The sequence below is a fragment of the Antedon mediterranea genome, chromosome 3 (assembly GCF_964355755.1).
Source record: "Antedon mediterranea chromosome 3, ecAntMedi1.1, whole genome shotgun sequence".
NCBI classification, from domain to species: Eukaryota; Metazoa; Echinodermata; class Crinoidea; order Comatulida; family Antedonidae; genus Antedon; species Antedon mediterranea.
This window is the reverse complement of record NC_092672.1, coordinates 32,879,458-32,898,331: the sequence shown is the minus strand read 5'-3', so window position 1 is coordinate 32,898,331 and position 18,874 is coordinate 32,879,458. Positions and strand designations below refer to the sequence as shown.

Sequence of the window (18,874 nt, the reverse complement as noted above, 5' to 3'; positions counted from 1 at the left end):
AATTGGCGATTATATTTGTGATGATACAGTATTCACTCATGCGTGGAAATATATCAATGTATTAGTTTAAAGCAATATTAAAGATAAAATTTAGTTTTGCGTGTCAATCATGAATTACATACTATACTATGATATTTGTAATAAAATAGTATTTTGTAATCAAAATAATCGAATGATATAAAGTCTCTATTTCAATTCAGAACAGCATTTAAATTTTTAATTTTTTCCAAATAAAAATAATTTTATTACTCTCTTATGGTGAGCTGTAGTAGTAGCAGCAGTAAACACACATGATAATGAATGGGCCATTCAACTTTACAACGCCTTCACTTTCATAAATAAATTCTTTTAGGGGATTTTTACGTCATTTCTTAGAACAAAACCATGGATTAAAATTAAGTTATTATATACGTTTGTATCCTGGTAGATGATAGTATAATTATAGTTGCATGGATTATACTGTACACGAGATTACAGTAGTTTAAGCAAGATAATTAGATTTAATTTTTCTTTAATGTTTTACAGCCATTTTAATTTGTTCTGCTTATCAAGACCCATGTTGGACAGATGTGTGTGCTTTATGAGCAAGATACATTAATTCACTCGGCCTCACAAATCCCATGTTGTCCCACGGCCTCACAAGTCCCATGTTGTCCCACGGCCTCACAGGCAACAAGTTACACTCCTGCGTGGAAAGGAGGGCCACCTGGATACCAAAATAGGCTTTTTCCACGCCCGCTTATTACACTCCTTCACAAAATACATGCATGCATTGCCAATCCTCAATAAGGAAAATGCCTTTGTTTACCTCAAACATTACAATACAATGTTTGCCTTATTTTTTAAAGTTAAAAATATCTCAATAAATGAAATGATCTTGGAAGACAATGACAGGAAGACCATAAAACACTTTATTTATCTTAAAACGAGTAGTTTCCTTTAAGGAAACATAGAACACTCGTTGATTTTTATATAAAAAAAACACATTTCAAATTGCATTGTAAATGTACTTGTTATTAAAAAAAATTGAATAAAATTTACACAATTACAGGAAAAACATAAAAAAGCAATATTTATCTTACAATTATAGTTTCCTTCAAAATACCATTATTAAAAAGAATACTATTTGAGGTTGTTTTATACTAAAGAGATGCATGCGTCCTTTAATAATAATTAATAATAATAATAATATCCTAGATTTATATAGCGCCTAATGTTGTGAAACCTCTAAACGCGCTGCTGAACATGATTACCCCAGTTTTTTTGGGGGGGATCAAACATGTATGGAAACATACTCCCATAATGCAGCTAGTAATCGGCGGAAAGTTGTGTCTTGATCTAACCAGGTTCCCATTTATACACCTGGGTGAAGAGAGGCAAACGTAAGTATCTTGCCTAGGATACAAGCAATTATTGAAATTATAGAATTATAAATTGGTAAGATGGATTTTAGTGTCTTTAGTGGGAAAGGGCCTTTAATATTGAAGAATATTAAAATTCAAGGGTTTTTAGGATAGTCTTTATTGGTCTTTAATTAGTGGTTCTTGAATTGGAGGAATCTTTAATAAGAGGGTCTTTAATTGGAGGGTCTTTCGTCAGAGGGGCTTTTAAGTAAAGGTTCTTAATTCTTAGGTTTGGAAGAAATTATGCCTCTACTAAGGTCCTTTACTTAAAATGGTCCTTATTTAGAGGAATTTCTGGAGGAGTTAAATAAATTACAAGTAACTTTAATCGGTCTTTAGTTGGAAAAACCTTTAATTTATTAAATCAGACAAAAAATTAGGACCAGTTTTTGTATATTTTTTTCTATAATCTATTCAGTGATTGATTTGTAAAATATTATTGTGTTAATATTTAAATATAATAAATAAGTACCAGGGAAAAATTTGATTTGAAAATTTTGTTTAGCAAAATTGCTAATCAAACTGATTTTTTAATCAAGAAACATAGTTTTGTATTGAATTTTTTGCTACACAATTGTAGAAATGTGTAGCAAAAAGGTTGTTTTGTATAGCTTTTTGCTATGCTACACTGGCAAAATTATTCCCTGAGTACCAGTAATTTTGCTAATTATGTTAAAACAAAGTGTTTGCATATTAAATATAATTTGCAAAAAAAACATGATTATTTATATCAATATTGAGTATGTCTACAAACCAAGTACAACCAGAAAATTCATAATAATTCGTAATTAAAATAGGTCTCAGCCAAATCAATCGTATCTAAAAACAGCACAATATTGATGTTTATGTTTAACGCTAGAATTGTTATCGTGCCACAAAAAAATAGTTCATCCCGTTCTGTTTCTATGGTGACTGAATGATTGACTAGTTGCCATTGGTTCGTTATTAATTCATCTTCGTCATCGACTCTTGGAATGTGTTTCATCTAGAAACTCGTAGTCAATTCTGAAACAATCTAAGGAATTTCGAACAGCTTCAGATCATATTTTTTACAGTTGTACAGAAATACACAGTTGTCTGTATGAACTAAATCTTGTTTCTGCTAAGAATGTATTAGGTCAATAAGCACACTTATCTATTACAATTCAAATTCAAATTATTATAGATTTAATATTTATTTACACAGTAGTAAATAATTACAATTTAATATAACTATATAAATATTATTCACTTGTATTGTCTGTATTAACTACAATTGCTAAATCTTGTTTCTGCTGAGAATTGGTCAATATATTGAACACACACATATCATTATTAACATTAAAATTATAGGGATTTAGTGTTTATTTACACAGTAAATAATTACAATTTAATATAACTATATCAATATTATTTACTATTCCAATCTATATTGTTTATAAATTTTTAATTTCCATATAATCTTGTTTTTGCTAAAAAATAAATTTAATATTTTAATCTTTATATAACTACGGTTTAAACAAATTTAATAATATATAACTATATTTACAGTAAATCATTCAAATTTAATATAACTATATCAGATTCAATATTATTCATTTTTTCATTTTTACGGATTTTCTCAAGAAAACTGTAAGTTTATAAATGGTTAATTTCCAGTATATAATGGTATAAAACCTTGTTTCTATCTAATTTTGTTTACTGCTAAGAAATATATTTAATATTTTAATCTGAACTTCATTTTTAAATAGTTTAATAAATAAATGTATAATCTAATTATATTTATAGTAAAATAATTCCAATTTAATATACTTTACTTTAAATATTATTTACTTTTTTTGTTCTCTGATGTTTATAAAATATATTAATTTCCAGTATATCACCTGAATAGGGATGTCCCATCAATAGGGATGTCCTGTTAACGGGGGTTGGCTTTTTATTGTGTTAAAAAAATACACCTAAAATTAACACTTAAAAATGTCCCCTTTATAGTAATATTATCAAAGAAATAATTCATACTTTATGTACACTTGAGGATGTACAGTACTACTGTAATAAAACTCATCTTTATCAATTACATACCCTAGCTCATGCAGTATTTTCTTGCATAGCATTAAAAACACCATGACATATCTTAAATTTCACAGAGTCTTTAATTTAATAATAGTTCAGAAAGAATATACCATCTCATCCTCATTAGGAGCCAGCCTACCCATTTTTGTCCTCCAAACTAATTTAAGCTCCTTGCAACATTTTTTTGTTTAAACTAAATATGTCATGTGGTATTGGCAAGTTCGGAATTTTGTGTTTAGGCCATATTTGGTCATTTCAATTATCTTTTCCTTTAGTAACAGAATTCCAAAACAATTAAACCACAGGAGTGGCTAATTCAAAATGTATTTTCATTTTTAAATATGTTTTATCAACCACAAATTTCCATATTTTATTATTAAACAATAAATTTATTATTACGTATGGTAGGGAAAAAAGTAAAATTAACAATTAACAATAAAACTGATAATTTAACTACGAAGACCACAGGAGTGGTATTTCATTTTTAAATTGTTTTTGATATTTGTAAACCGCATATCAGATGAATTCTACGAAAATAGATATAACTGATTTTATAAATGATTATGCTGATATATTTTTAAAAATCAATATGTATGTACTGTATGTAAGATTGTTAAAGTTAATCATGAAATATCAAATTCATTTACTCTATTTTAAATTACAATAAATTTAATTAATTAATGTAATTTATAAATAATCATACTTTTTTTCACAATTGGTTTTTAAAATTTTATTTTTTTTATTTCAACTACAGTATATCCATGCCTTAAAAATATACATTATCTAGGGACCATGTCAACATTATAATGCAGTCACTGCATTTTACTTACTCTATAAACAACTCTTTACTACAACTTTTTAACCGTTTTATGCTTTTTATCATATTTTAACATATAACTTCCAAAAATCTACTTTTTAAACTTAGGTTTTTGTGCAATAATGTGTGTGTATTGTATTTGTTGATGTTTGTTTATATTTTATATCTGTTTTGAATTGCACTAATATAATACTGTACAGTTTGCCAATTAAGAAGAATTTATATTATTATTTTATATAATATGGACAAATAAAGGTATTCAATAAACATAGTATAGCAAGCCTTTTTGTGGGTACTGAAAATCATACACACATCATAAAGTGACTGCATGCCCAATACCTAAATTCAATTCAAATAAAAATTTATTTATTTCATTTTAAAAGTAAAATTAATACATCATAAATCATACGTTATTGTAGTAAAAGCATGTAGTTTACTGCAGTAAACGCTTGTAGTTACACTGCAGTAAAAGCACGTAGTTACTGCAGTAAACGCTTGTAGTTACACTGCAGTAAAAGCATGTAGTTACTGCAGTAAACGCTTGTAGTTACACTGCAGTAAAAGCATGTAGTTACTGCAGTAAACGCTTGTAGTTACACTGCAGTAAAAGCATGTAGTTACTGCAGTAAACGCTTGTAGTTACACTGCAGTAAAAGCATGTAGTTACTGTAGTAAAAGCATGTAGTTTACTGCAGTAAACGCTTGTAGTTACACTGCAGTAAAAGCATGTACTGTAGTTACTGTAGTAAAAGCATGTAGTTTAACTGCAGTAAACGCTTGTAGTTACACTGCAGTAAAAGCATGTAGTTACTGCAGTAAACGCTTGTAGTTACACTGCAGTAAAAGCATGTAGTAGTTCATTTTTATATTACATATTATTTATAACTGTTTAATTTTAGCAATTGCTACTTTACTTCTTGCAATTTCTATTTGTGTTTATGTATTTATGCTACTTATTTCAGTTCTGACTGCCATATTTTATACCAAAATATATAAAGAAAAGATAAAGACATAAAATGAAATAACACTAGGTGAGTTTTTTTAGTAGAAATGAATACAGGAATTTATTTAAAGTAAATAAATTTGTTTTCCTTTGTCTCCATAGTTATTAAAAAACATTCAATTTATCTAACGCACCATTTTTATTGCAATTTGGTCCCCAACTGTGATTCTTTTACATTGTTATAATTCTTAGCTTTTCACCCCTACTGTAGCTACCATAACATGTGTAATAAACACATTTGAACGCTTCACATGAGGCAATGTGAACAAAAACTTATGAAATGGCAATTTTTTCTGTCTGTTGTAGTGTGGACACAAAAGATATGTCAATCTCTTCTGCAGTGTGATGTCTGTTAAAGTGTGGACACAAAATACAGTATACAGCAATCTCTTTTACACTATGATGACTGTTACATTGTGGACACAACATATATCGCAATCTCTTTCACACTGAATGAATGAATGTTATAGTGTGGAAACACAAGATATGGCAATCTCTTTTGCACTATGATGACTGTTATATAGTGTAGAAACAAATCAAATCAAACTTTGAATAGGCCATTTTTTATTTTAAGTTATTCGTTTCCATAAAAAAAACCCCCAACAAAAACAATGATTTAACGGTTAAATTTAACTACGAACACATTGTCTGACACTGAGTGTCAATATAAATATTCTTTTGCTTGAAATTACAGTTTTCCGGTATTAAAAATAAAATTTCTTTTTTTTCTGATCTAATTTTTAATATATTCAACAAAAAATTATTTTTTCAGGGGGAAAATATACTTTTAAATCTAAAAAATATACATTCATCACTTTCTGTAGAAAGAGAAAGAACAGTACTTAAAAACAATAAATTTCACTTTATTTCACTTGCTTCTTCCCAATACTGGTGAATTCATTGAACTCTTACAGCTCCACGTTGAATTGGAAATAATTAAGCAATAAAGAAAGCGTTTCTCATGTATTATTGAGTCGTTAAAGTCATTTTTTAACCAAAATCAGTGTTGGCAGTTTCCTGTTGGTATTAGATGGCCTTATTAAACAATAACAGGAAGACTTGTTCCGGAAGGAATTAGAATAAAATGATTACGGATATTTAAAGAATAAAAAAAAAATTGTGGAAAAAAATCACCTTTGGTAGATTTATTGTATCCGGTGGAAAATTTAAATTTTATATAAGAAATTTCAGGTTGTCTGTTCTATGTCTCCAACTTGATACCTCAGAGATATTGATCTTTTTTTTCTCAATTTTGGACTTGTGTACATAAATTTAATTATCAATTCATTAAAAAAATTGTTGATGAAGATACATTTTATGTTGTCTCTTTATGTATTAGTGGTTCCAATAAAGATTTGATTGCGTCAGTTAAATGGTTTGAGGGTTTTTATAAATAGCTTATACAGAAATATACTGAGAGTAGACATTTAGTGGTATACATTGTAGAACATCTGAAAGGAGAGGGAGATTGCGGGAAGTGAAATAAGGACATAGGACATTTTGTTGGGTCCTGAAAGGGTCCATTTAATAAAGGTTGTAATCATTTTTAAACATATACCTTAGTCTACTCCGCATGCTATATTACACTGAAACGGGGGTCACAAATAGAAGTTCAATGAACTTATTGTGACCTTCATCCACCATTATACACTGTATACTTTATGTAATAAGTTAACGGTTTAAATTCATTTGAAGAGTAGAAAATAAACGAAACAAAACTCTATATTTTAGGACAATTGTATCATTTTTTGAAATTTTCTCCACCAGCCCCATATCCTTTGCCTGCCCCCTGCTCCAGATATACACACCGGCGGATAAGGTTGGATTCAGGTAATCAACATAAATGCCCAAAATGATGTATCATATGGAAAATTACAGAGAAAAGTAAAATAGCACTTCATGAGTAAAAAATCCCGGAATTTGGAATAATTTAGATCCTGGATATCCAGGGACCACGGGAACTCCTCAAAATTCAAGTACCGCTATGTTTTACATTTATTTCCCATCTATTTTCAGTTTTTAAACTAATCTTACAGTATAATCTTTCAATCAAATGTATATATTCCGGTAGTAGAAGTAAGTTCAATCGAAAATATGCTAAAATATTGGTATAAGATTAATAACCTGGCACTGATTTTCCAAGGCCCGTCCGATTCTTAAGTTCTTACAAATTTCGATACAGATGCCCACTTCCTTCCTTGGATGTTATCTGTGAGTTTCAGCCTTTATTACTGTGGTTGTTTTTTTTGGCTGTTTAACTCCGTTTTTTACCTTTACTATTTGCACTTAGTAAATCAGAATCTTGCTTTTCGAATTTTAAGCACAGGATGGACTTTATATCTGGGTCACTATGGTGGTATAGCAAAATAAAATCAATCTATTTGGTTCCAAATTGTTTATTGAAATATAGAGAGAGTTTAATTTGTAAATTAGTCTGTTATTTTAAAAAATGTATGCAAATAAATAAATATTTCTTGAAAAAAACAGAAAATAAATTCTTTGTAAGTAATAAGTCTTTGTCAGATCAGCTTGAGGGGGTTCATAGGAGAGGAACTTGTTTTGCTCTCAAACTGCATCGTGGACAGATGTGCTATGAGGAGAGGTTAAATTTGCTTTCAGTTTCATCTTTGTCCGTTAGAAGAGATAGATTTCTTATTATATTTTGTTTTAAGGTTCTTAGTGGGGTTTCTGGACTGCAGCACAGTTCATGACTGTATTTACATAAATACCCGTCACAATGATCGCCCGTGCTTCCGACATCAAGCATCAATGACACAGGCTTGTTTCCATTCTATAGCAATCAGGTTACCCCTTTTCTGGGACCAGCTTCCAAGACCGTTGACAGATGCTGCAGTCCTAGAAAGTCCATCAGCCTTCATTAGAGAAGTTCATATTTATTTTGATTCGCTGTAACTGTATTTTGTCTATATTTCTTTTATGTGTTAAACTGACTTTGGGGTTGGGTCAACCGGCTCAGCTACAGTGATTGTTCACTTAGTTTGATCCTGGTCTCCCCAATTTCATTTTTTTTTGTTATGAATATACTCAAATAGACCAAATAAATAATGAAATGAAATGAAATTACCCAGCATTTGGATAATAAAAGAAAATACAACCCCAAACGTCTCCACCCCTATAAACAAAACATGGGAAGAGCTAATGCAAGTTTACTCTATTAACATTAATAAGTTGAATTTCCAATTTTATTTTGTTCTGTTAATTTTAGATACAGTAGACCTCCTTTTACGGTGACACTGGTAATTTCATGAGGACATTTCATTTTAGGTGTATCCCTTGAATAGGGTGTCCCAATTTAAGGGATCTATAACACCAAATGTTATAAAATTAATGTCATTTAAACATTTCTACTATAACAATACATTCATATCTCAGAGGGACATATTTGACATTGAAAACTATATTTCTAGAAGTAGTACATAATGCAACCCAAGACCTTTTTTCTCACGTCTCAAAAACAATCAAATTAAGTAAGTCACATACGAAAATAAAATCACATAGACTGATAACTAATCTCTGTTTGGTTCTAAAATAATGGGAATTTTTCCAGAAACACAGAATTAGGCGTCTATAAATCCCTAAATCTAACTATAGTCCAGATTTACGGCAATTAAATGGTGCCATAATAAAAAAAAAACTTTGTTTCCTAAACGCTGACAGGACCGTTGGGATAAGAAAGTTTCTTTAGCAGATGGTATTAGTGTCCATAGAGATTGGGGTTTATTTATTGTCATTATTTAACAGTTTTGATTGGAAATAAATACTAAGCATAAACCTATATTAGCATTATCACAATATTTTTAATACAGTACTTTCCCAGGTGTAGTTTTTATTCAACCTACAGTATAACAAGTTCCCTGACCCAGTTTCCCAGATACAGATTTGTTTAAACATTATCTATGTGTTTTATTTAAAAGCGGGATAACAAATCTAATATTTATATATTTATATAAATGTAATTAATGGTAATTGACTGATTAAAAATATTTGATAGTGTTGTAGGTCACTTTCAGGTTTTATCCTGAGTAAAGCCGATTTTCCACTAGACGAATATGTTTGCTTGAATCGAAAGCATCAGCTTATACGCATGCATATTCATTTCCATCTCACAAATCGAGGCTGTCGATTCGCGCAAACAGGTTCGCCTAGTAGAAAATTGGTTAAAGAGAATACAGATTTAAATGTGTCTTTTGAAAAAATTGTATTTTTTTGCCAATGTGAGTGCACATAAAAAGAATCGATTTTAAATACAATTAAAAAACCTCAATTGATTCTGATATGGATAGTCAAACTGAAACAAGAGTTTTGCTGCAATTTTCAGCTAATGCCTTTAAAACAGGTTTTCGAGAAAACCATTCTATTCTATCGACATTTTTTCCATAGGCCTATAAGAAATGTCTAATGTAAACACATTAGTCTTTTCCTCCAGTTAGTTTACTATTTATTATAAATACAGACATCTTTATATTCAATAGATTTCCAAAGATTTCCTCAATTAGACAACCTATAAATATTGATTTTGGGAATTTTCCCTGTTTTGTCCGAATTCAATAACCCATTGCGGTTTCCTTGTTTCTCTATAAGTAACTAAACTTTTTTTGTAATTTCCAATATTCTGAAATACTATATTTTCTCAAAAATAAACTATTTTACATTATTCGGGAATATTGGTAGTCTAATAAAAGCAAGTGCAAATGAGTCATCAATCAAAAAACATCCACATTTGTTTTGTTCTTTTTTAACACTGCCATTATTTCATCAATTTAAAAACATGATAAAACAATACAAAAAAACATAACAAAATCCATGATGGTGACAGGATTAAACAAAAGCAAAATTAATTGAAAAATAAATTTTCTTTGGCAAAATAAAAATAATAATAATCCCCTCCTTCTGGACCCGTCTCAAAGTGTTCCATTTAATAGCCATTCTAACTACAGTATATTTATTACAATGTTCCCTAATGACGACAAGCAACAACATAACAACAGCACTCTTCCAACACCTTAATCCTCAATACAGGAGAACCTCCATTCGAGACACCTCCATTAAGACACCTCCATTAAGGGACACCTCCATTAAGGGAACACCTCCATTAAGGGAACACCTCCATTAAGGGAACACCTCCAAAGGGGACACCTCCATTAAGGGACACCTCCATTAAGGAACAACTCCATTAAGGGGACACCTCCATTAAGGGGAAACCTCCATTAAGGGGACACCTCCATTAGGGACACTTCCATTATTCGGATAGCTTCCCGTGAAACGAACCAATAGATGTATTAACTATAATTTAAGGCCAACCCTTATCTAGGGGACAGCCCTATTAAATCATACTTTGATAGTGCCCGAAGATGTGTCCTTAATACTGTAGGGGTTCTGCTGTATTTATGTATAAAATTCTTTTTGTACTCACGGCAAATTTGCATTCATTTGCTACACAATGATAGTGCTCTTTATACTGGTAAACACAGTAAGGCATCTTGCAGTGGGTGGTTGCCGAGTACCTACAAACGAGATAAAAATAATGTGACCCTTGACCTTATATTTGTATACATTAATATGAAAAATTGATTGTGAGTTAAGAGTTCATATCAACATTATTCTACTGCAGTAATTACTACTTTTTTACTGAAAAAAAAAATGATTATTTTTTTTCCCAATGCTGTTGAATGTATCTGTAAAATCTACAAGATGTAGATACTGCAGTACCTGCAGTAGAATAACTGTGACATGTTCAATGTGAGAAAACAAAAATGACATACTTTGCAATATATTTCATATACATATTAGGTTCTCCATCGCTGGTATCTAGACTTGACAATAGATCACTTTTTGATGTATCATCGCCGCTGTCATCCATCGAGCTGTTAGCTTCGCAGTGCATATCGTAACTTGGCAGAGCTTCCGGTTCTTGTTTAATTCTGTGTCGGTCGGAGGTCATGCTAAGATCTTGCGGCAATGAGGGATCATGGCTAAAAGCTTCTTCTTGCAGTTGTCGCTGTTGCAAAGCTGTTACGTCCATCCCTTGCGCTTTTAATATGTTTTGAATAAGCACATCGTATTGCGGACCACGTGCCGACCTAGCATGTTCTGTCAGATCGATCGTCTGCATTTCATGGTCGCCATCGACGTATGCCCCGTTAGATGGCAGGGTGGCTTTTTGGTTTAGCTGACGGTTGAGCAAGTCACGGACCTTTTGCGAAGATGCATTGCTCCCTCTACGTTTGAAGATCTTAGATATAGATTGTCCATCTTGTAGCCGCTTAATATAACTATCATATTTTGAAATTCGCAAATTTGGTACATCCTTTGAAATTGCTTCACCTACAAATAAAAAATGAAATATAGAAATAAATAAAATATTATAAATGAAAATAAAAAATAATATCATTATTTCTTTTTAGTAATACCAAAAATGATTTATTTAAAAGTGTTATGGCTCAAAGAGGATAGGTAAGGTAGAATATTAATTAGGCTTTTTGATGAATTATTTAAATTAATTTAATTTAATGCAGTAGTTTATATAAATATGTTATTTTTCATAAATAATGAAAATATTAATAATGAAACAATGTTGGTTTAAAATTTCACAGAGGTATTAAATGTACCAGTATTTTATTATAGTGCGTGGTAGTAAATATAGGCGAAAAAAATAATGATATGATGATAATGAAATATTTATTTAAAGATGTATTGTTCCCCTGAAAAAATATTTCTTAATTTTTTTTTTTAAATATGCCATTTTAATGTCACCTAATACTAATAGTTATCCACTTTGATTAAAGATTGGATCGAAAAAAAGATGTATTTACCTAAAAAACTGTAATTTAAAGCAAAAAATAGTCAAATTGGAAGGGAGCCAATTGGTTTTTGGTTCAATCAACCATTTATTTTTTCATTTTATAACTGAAAACAATAATTTTTGTGATTGATCTTATAAAAACTACAAAATAATCTATTCAAAGTCTGATTTTATTAGTCTTTATTTTTCATGTTTTTGGGAGACAACACATCTTTAAATAATTTTTTAAAGAATGCTTATCCTAATATTCTGAAGCTGAACATTTTTTGTGAGGGCAAAATTATTTATAAACCATATGAATACATTAAACGATACCATCAAATATCGCAATTATTTACACTACCAGCTTTTATTTCGCATAATAATTGACCATAATTTAATTGATTTTTTATTTAATATGTATCTAATACTAATTTTTATAACAAATCCTTTTGATATCATAATCTAAATTTGTTTATGGTAACCACTTCATTTCAATTGTATAATATTAATATCAGATAATAAATTATGTACAGAATACAGTATAAAACAGTGATTGTAAAAGCCTATGAATCAGGCACAAGGTGGTCCAATATTGGATTCCTTGGGGTGTGTTAAACACACAAATGCACCTTCAAGTCAGGCGACATGTTTCATCAGTACTGTAGGCCTGTAGCAGAGGTTATAGCCTAAAAGCTGTATACTGATATAACCCTTGCCATAATTTAGAAGTACATATCTATGATACAACACTTGGGTAGCTCCCTGGGGGTAAATTCCATAATGCTGATGCTGAAAATCAACCCATTGGTATTTTTTCATGTTCAAAGTATAAATTTAAACATGGGTTGAAGATTCAGGTATATTGGTAATAAGTGTTCAAGTTGATTAATATTGAATGTTCTATTTGGTGACAAATGTACTGTGGGTCCCATTTGGTAACAAATGTACTGTGTGGGTCCTATTTGATGACAAATGTACTGTGTGGGTCCTATTTGATGACAAATGTACTGTGGGTCACATTTGGTGACAAATGTACTGTGGGTCACATTTGGTGAAAATGTACTGTGGGTCCCATTTGGTAACAAATGTACTGTGTGGGTCCTATTTGATGACCAACACTGTGGGTTCTATTTGGTGACAAATGTACTGTGGGTCACATTTGGTGACAAATGTACCGTGGGTCCTATTTGGTGACAAATATACTGTATGTCCTATTTGGTGACAATATATTGTACGTCCTATTTGGAGAAAATAATTATATTGTATGTCCTATTTGGTGACAATTACATATACATTGTATGTCCTATTTGGTGACAAATATACTGTGTGTCCTATTTGGTGATTGTGTGTCCTACAAATAATACATTAGGTTGACTATATGTCTGGGTTGAGTATTCACCAGATATGATAGTGTATTTTGAATCGCATAGTTAATTTTTAACATTGTCATATTTATTTATTTATTATTATTTAAGAGAATAAATTATTTGTTATTTTATTCCTCACTAAATAACCGACATTACAAACTTTATCACATAATAAATGTCTTCCTTTTTTTGGTACAAATTTGATTGATTTCATATAATTATCATTATTCTCAACACATCCATGCCGATTTTAATTTAATCTGGATTTGCCGATTAATTTTGTTGACAACCAGTAAAAATATCGAAAAAACATCCATTTAACAGTACTTACAGATAATACACTTTAAACATACTAACCCAGTTCTGTGCAAAAGGTTAAATTAAAATCATTTTCAAAGACTGTATTTGCAATAAACCGATACATAAAACATAATATGTAAAATATACAAACATCATTATATTGAAACTTAATCTTTAGTTGATAGCTCTGACTACACTATCAAACTATAGTTTGAAAAAAAAAGTGTAATATGCTGATAGCGATATGCCCAAATATGGTAGTGATATGACATCATCATGTATTATCCATATATGGGCACATCACATTTTATTGTCACATAAAGTGTGTTTGTTAGTGTAAAGCCTTGTCTACACTATCAAACTTTATGTGACAATATATGATGTGCCCATATATGGACATGATGATATCACTACCATAGTTGGGCATATCACTACCATATTTGGACACATCACATTTTTTTGTCAAACTAGTTTGATAGTGTAGACAGAGCTTAAGATTAAATGAAAAATAAAGAATTGAAAGATAAAGTTAAATTTTTTTAATTTATAGAAATACATCTCTAAAATAGTCCTTACCAGCTTGTAGCTTCTGTATCAAGTAGTCATACTTGGAAAATGAATCCAGTTTTTCATTTGTCATCGCTTGTTCCATAATTAATTGTTTCACTGTCTTCTTTGAATTCGGACCGCCTCCACCCCCGACAGGGCGCCCCCAAATACTTTTAGCATTATACTTCGGGGGACTCCCATCTGGTAAGTACTGTTGGTCTGTGGATCGTTCGATAAACGAGTTTTGCGGAATAGATAATGTTGCTGGGTTTTTCGGTTGCATAGCGCCAAGTTCCACATGCTGGTCTGATTGTGTGTTGCCGAAATCGTTAATGTCGACGTTGTTAGTGTGCTTTTTCGTTTTTCCTGACCGGCCTTTGCTTGCTCTGCCACCATTTTCTTGGCTACGCTTTAAATGTTTCTCTTGCTCCTGAAATTTCAGTAAATTATCTGAAAATGAAGAATTCCAAAATCAAATCAAACAAATTGATAGAGGAAGGGAATAGAAAGAAGTATACAGTAGGCCTATGGAGAATCAATCAAAAAAGAATTAACCAATCTTTAGAATTGATAGATTTATACAGATTGTAGAATACTTTAAATGTCCAATGTGTTTTGACCATTTCTTCCTACATTTAAATAAACATTGCAATATTAAATTGACCATATTTTTATAGCTCATTTTATTCTTAAGAAGAACAACTTTAATATAATTCCATCAAATGTCGGTAAATTACAAATTCAGTCTTAAGGGCAATAGAATAATCTAATCTAATTTACATTCATAAAGAAAATTTAATCTTAAAAATAACCCAGATTCTCTCAAACCTACAAGGACTGACCTTTAAAATTATTCATAATTTTGAATTTTTAAATAATAATTTTGACCTATATACTGTACAATATGGAGATCTGCTGCAGGAGGTACAACAATATCAGTACATATTCTGCACCCTTGAATTTTAAAAATCTAGACATAAAGTACCGTACGCATAGACCATCAACTCTAAAGCCCTGTCCACACTATCAAACTAGTTTGACAAAAAAAAGTGTGATGTGCCTATAAATATGGTGGTGATATGGCCAAATATGGTAGTGATGATATCATCATGTCCATATATGGGCACACCACATTTTTTTATCACATAAAGTTTGATACTGATAGTGTTGAAAGAGCTTTTTAGAGGAAAATAACATTACAGTATTGGCTCACACAGATCATACCACTTTCTTAAAGGGGTGTTCAAAATCACTTTGTTTGTTTGTTCATAATAGGGATGTCATTGTCAGTTTGTCCCAATATTAAAACTAGTCTAGGCATGAAATAGGAATTAGTAGAGCTGGTTTCATTTGGGATAATACACTTTTACAAGGATACATCCCTATTCAGGGGACACACCTATCGTATTAAGGGGATACTTTCCCTTGCTTGAAATGACTGAAGGACAATGTGTAACACTATGGAAAACTCCTATTTATTTTTATTAACCTTTCGGACCAAACAAAGGGTCCCCTTAAAGGGGTTCTATTGTACTGTATTACTATCAGATTTTTCTCATTTTACAAATAATTCATTGCATGGCGCTGACACAAAGTACATACAGTAACTATTACACAAAATGTTCAAAAACATACTGCAGTGTACATGAAAATACTAAACTGTAGTGTAACAAGCCACAAACTAAATATTTATTATTCTACTGGGCTTTAAAGAATTAAAACAGAATTAATTTTATTGCCTTCAAGTTTATTACCTACTGGCAATAAAATGTCTGGATTCTTCACCTTAAATTGTCTATTCTAAATTAAAACTTCCTCTTGGCTATATTTTCATTAAATTCTACATGTAATCGTCTTTCTTCACAAATTATTATTTTAATTAATTTTAATGTATTTATAGCAGTGTCTCTTAAATGTGTATAAATAAATCTAAGATTTTGGATAGTTTTGTATCGTATGCCGCCGTTAAGATTTAGTTCTATTACATGATAAAACTTGTAATATGGTTCTACAGAGTATATATAACAGCTAAAATCATTCGAATTTTCTATTTAATAGTATATGAGGTGGATGTAGCACACCGAAGTGGACATTTTTATCAAGTTCAGGGGAAAGTGGGCAATTATAAATCGTTCAAAAATATAAAAGCTTTGTTTTGATACTTACTCAGTCTAAAAGAGTCAAGCGGCATATGTTGCATCATTTCGCAGCCTTCAGCGTCAACGCCGTACATATCAAACAACTCGTTCAACGCATTTGATGCGTATTCCTTCATTACATTAACCTCCTCCGGTAATTTTCCTATCTTCTCTTCATCCGATTGTTCATTATTCTCACATTCTTTCGCCTCGGATGCTGACGATATTTCGGCCGCGTCCTTAGGATGCGCATTGCCATTTTGCAGTATTGGTAGGTCATCGCGTTTCACTAAAGCGGCGTTACCGTCTTCATCGACACAGCATACAACGTTCTCATCAAATTCTTCCTCATCGGATACGTCTTCATCGTCAAGCGCCCTATTCGCATAATCTTCTATCGTCATACGACTATAATCATGATTAGTAGAATGTTTATCAGAGTTTGAAAAAGCGGGACTGTAATTATCAACAGTTTCTACGTTATCATTGTGATCGTGACAACTCAAATCTAGCGCACCGTCGATACTTCCATCTTCGGAATCGCCATTTGGTAAAGTGCTTTCCGGTTTTGGTAAGCATAGATTCAGACTGCCCTCTTCAGTCAATAGGCCGACTTCGGAATCTTCTTTGGTAATGCTGTTTGCTAAATCCTCATCGTCGTAATCTATGTCGTCGCATGCATCGGTGAACACCTGTCGTGGAACATATCGCTGTTTTGATTTTCGTTTTCGTGCACCACGTATATTCATGCATCTGTCATTGTTATTATTATTTCCTATTTCAATCTTTGGTTTTGTTTTTCCATTTGTTACTTCATGGTTATCATAATTTTTTTCTTCATCATATTCGTTATCCTCCCACCTGTCTATAAATGTTCTATGCAATTGTATAAAATCGTTTCCACAGTCAGGGTCATCGACCCCAGAGTCCACTTCCTTCTCCAGTTGTTCTTCATTTGGGGTTGTAGCCGTCCCTGTTGGTACACGCTGTGTTTGTAATTTTGCACATATTGCATCTAAGTTAAATTTGGGCATATTTTTATTTCTTTCCTTTCCTCATGTACTGTTTTTTTTTGTTTTCCTTTTTTTTTTTTTTTTTTTTCTACACGGGTTACCTCTTCCTTCGTTCACTAAAAAAATAAAAGACAATCATTTTAACAATAACAGAATTAAGAACCTATAAAATGTACTAAACTAATAATAGTAATAACATCTTTCATTAAAACCTGACATTTTAGGCCAGCCCAATGGTTGCCAGTTTTAAGAAGGTCTTACTGACTATTAACCGACACGACCTCAGCTAATAAAGTTATATAATTATAAATACTAATAAAATATATTAAAAAACAATACAAAAGTTTACAGTAGGGTACAAAATCTAGTATCAATTGTCCATGATAAAAGAAATCTATAAAAGCAATACAAAAAAAATCTACAATTATCTAAAAAAGATAGAAAATTATGATCCTGATTCAAGGTTTTAACAAAAACAGGAAATCCTTGAAAAATTACTTTAAACTTTCACTGGTATTTGAGTATTATCTGGTTTAGTGTTGTTTCTTTTCACTGGTACTGTATTAAATAGAAGTAAAGTAAAGACCCCTATTAAGTGTCCCCCGAATAGGGGTCAGAGGGGCGGATCTAGGAATTTTTAAAATGGGGCAGTGCTGACATAATATTTAATACTAATAGTTTGTCAAAAAATAGAAAAGTACTTAGTTCATCATTTTAGCTTTCAAAGGGGAGAGTGGGTGACCCCTGGATTTCCCCCCATGGGGTTGACTACAGTATAGTGTTAAAAAAACATACTATAAATAGATATTTAAATTAATCTAATGGTATACATAATCACATTATAGTTAATTAAAAAAAAATTATTGAAATATAGTTTGGATTTAATATATTAATTATTGCTAATACTGTACTAAATTTAATTGAGAAACTGTATAAGCATACTTTACTTTATTAGGTTGTGTTAGTAGTTTGGTTTAACGTTTTTTATTGTAATTGTTTGTGTTTGTCTGTGTTCCCTCCTGTAAAAGTGGTGAACCATGAGTTCACTGTTGGTTGGGAAATGAATAAATAAAATAAATAAATAAAAAAGAAAAATATGTGCCTGTCTTTATATTATTCATACAGTATATTATATTTATTATATATTATATACAGTACATCATCATTTTTATGTAACTTGTACCAGTATGCTTTACTGTACAGTAAGGTACAATTTGGGTAATATTACCATATATGGTGAAGTGAACGCTGCATAAAAGAAAAGAAAAAATGTGCTGTAATTGGCTACATATTTTGAGTGTTTTCATAAAAAGTTATAAACAGTAAGACTATAATTGGTAATCTCAAATAGTCATGGTTGTAATGTAAGTTTAAAAAATTTTTTTTAATTTACAAAATAGGTAATTACAATACATGCACTTATCAAT

At 30.8% G+C, this 18,874-nt stretch overlaps 1 protein-coding gene across 1 annotated transcript in view; it reads right to left on the bottom strand.

The window, feature by feature from the left end:
* The window catches only part of LOC140045268 (zinc finger protein castor homolog 1-like), a 43,187-nt gene that overhangs the window by 14,364 nt on the left and 9,949 nt on the right, over positions 1 to 18,874 (bottom strand). Inside the window, exons 2-5 of the mRNA XM_072090107.1 lie at positions 16,463 to 17,563; positions 14,324 to 14,746; positions 11,059 to 11,620; positions 10,710 to 10,800 (exon numbers count right to left, since the gene is read on the bottom strand). Coding sequence (XP_071946208.1) covers positions 10,710 to 10,800; positions 11,059 to 11,620; positions 14,324 to 14,746; positions 16,463 to 17,468 — 2,082 coding nt within the window. The 5' untranslated portion in view covers positions 17,469 to 17,563. The remainder of the gene's footprint in view (positions 1 to 10,709; positions 10,801 to 11,058; positions 11,621 to 14,323; positions 14,747 to 16,462; positions 17,564 to 18,874) is intronic.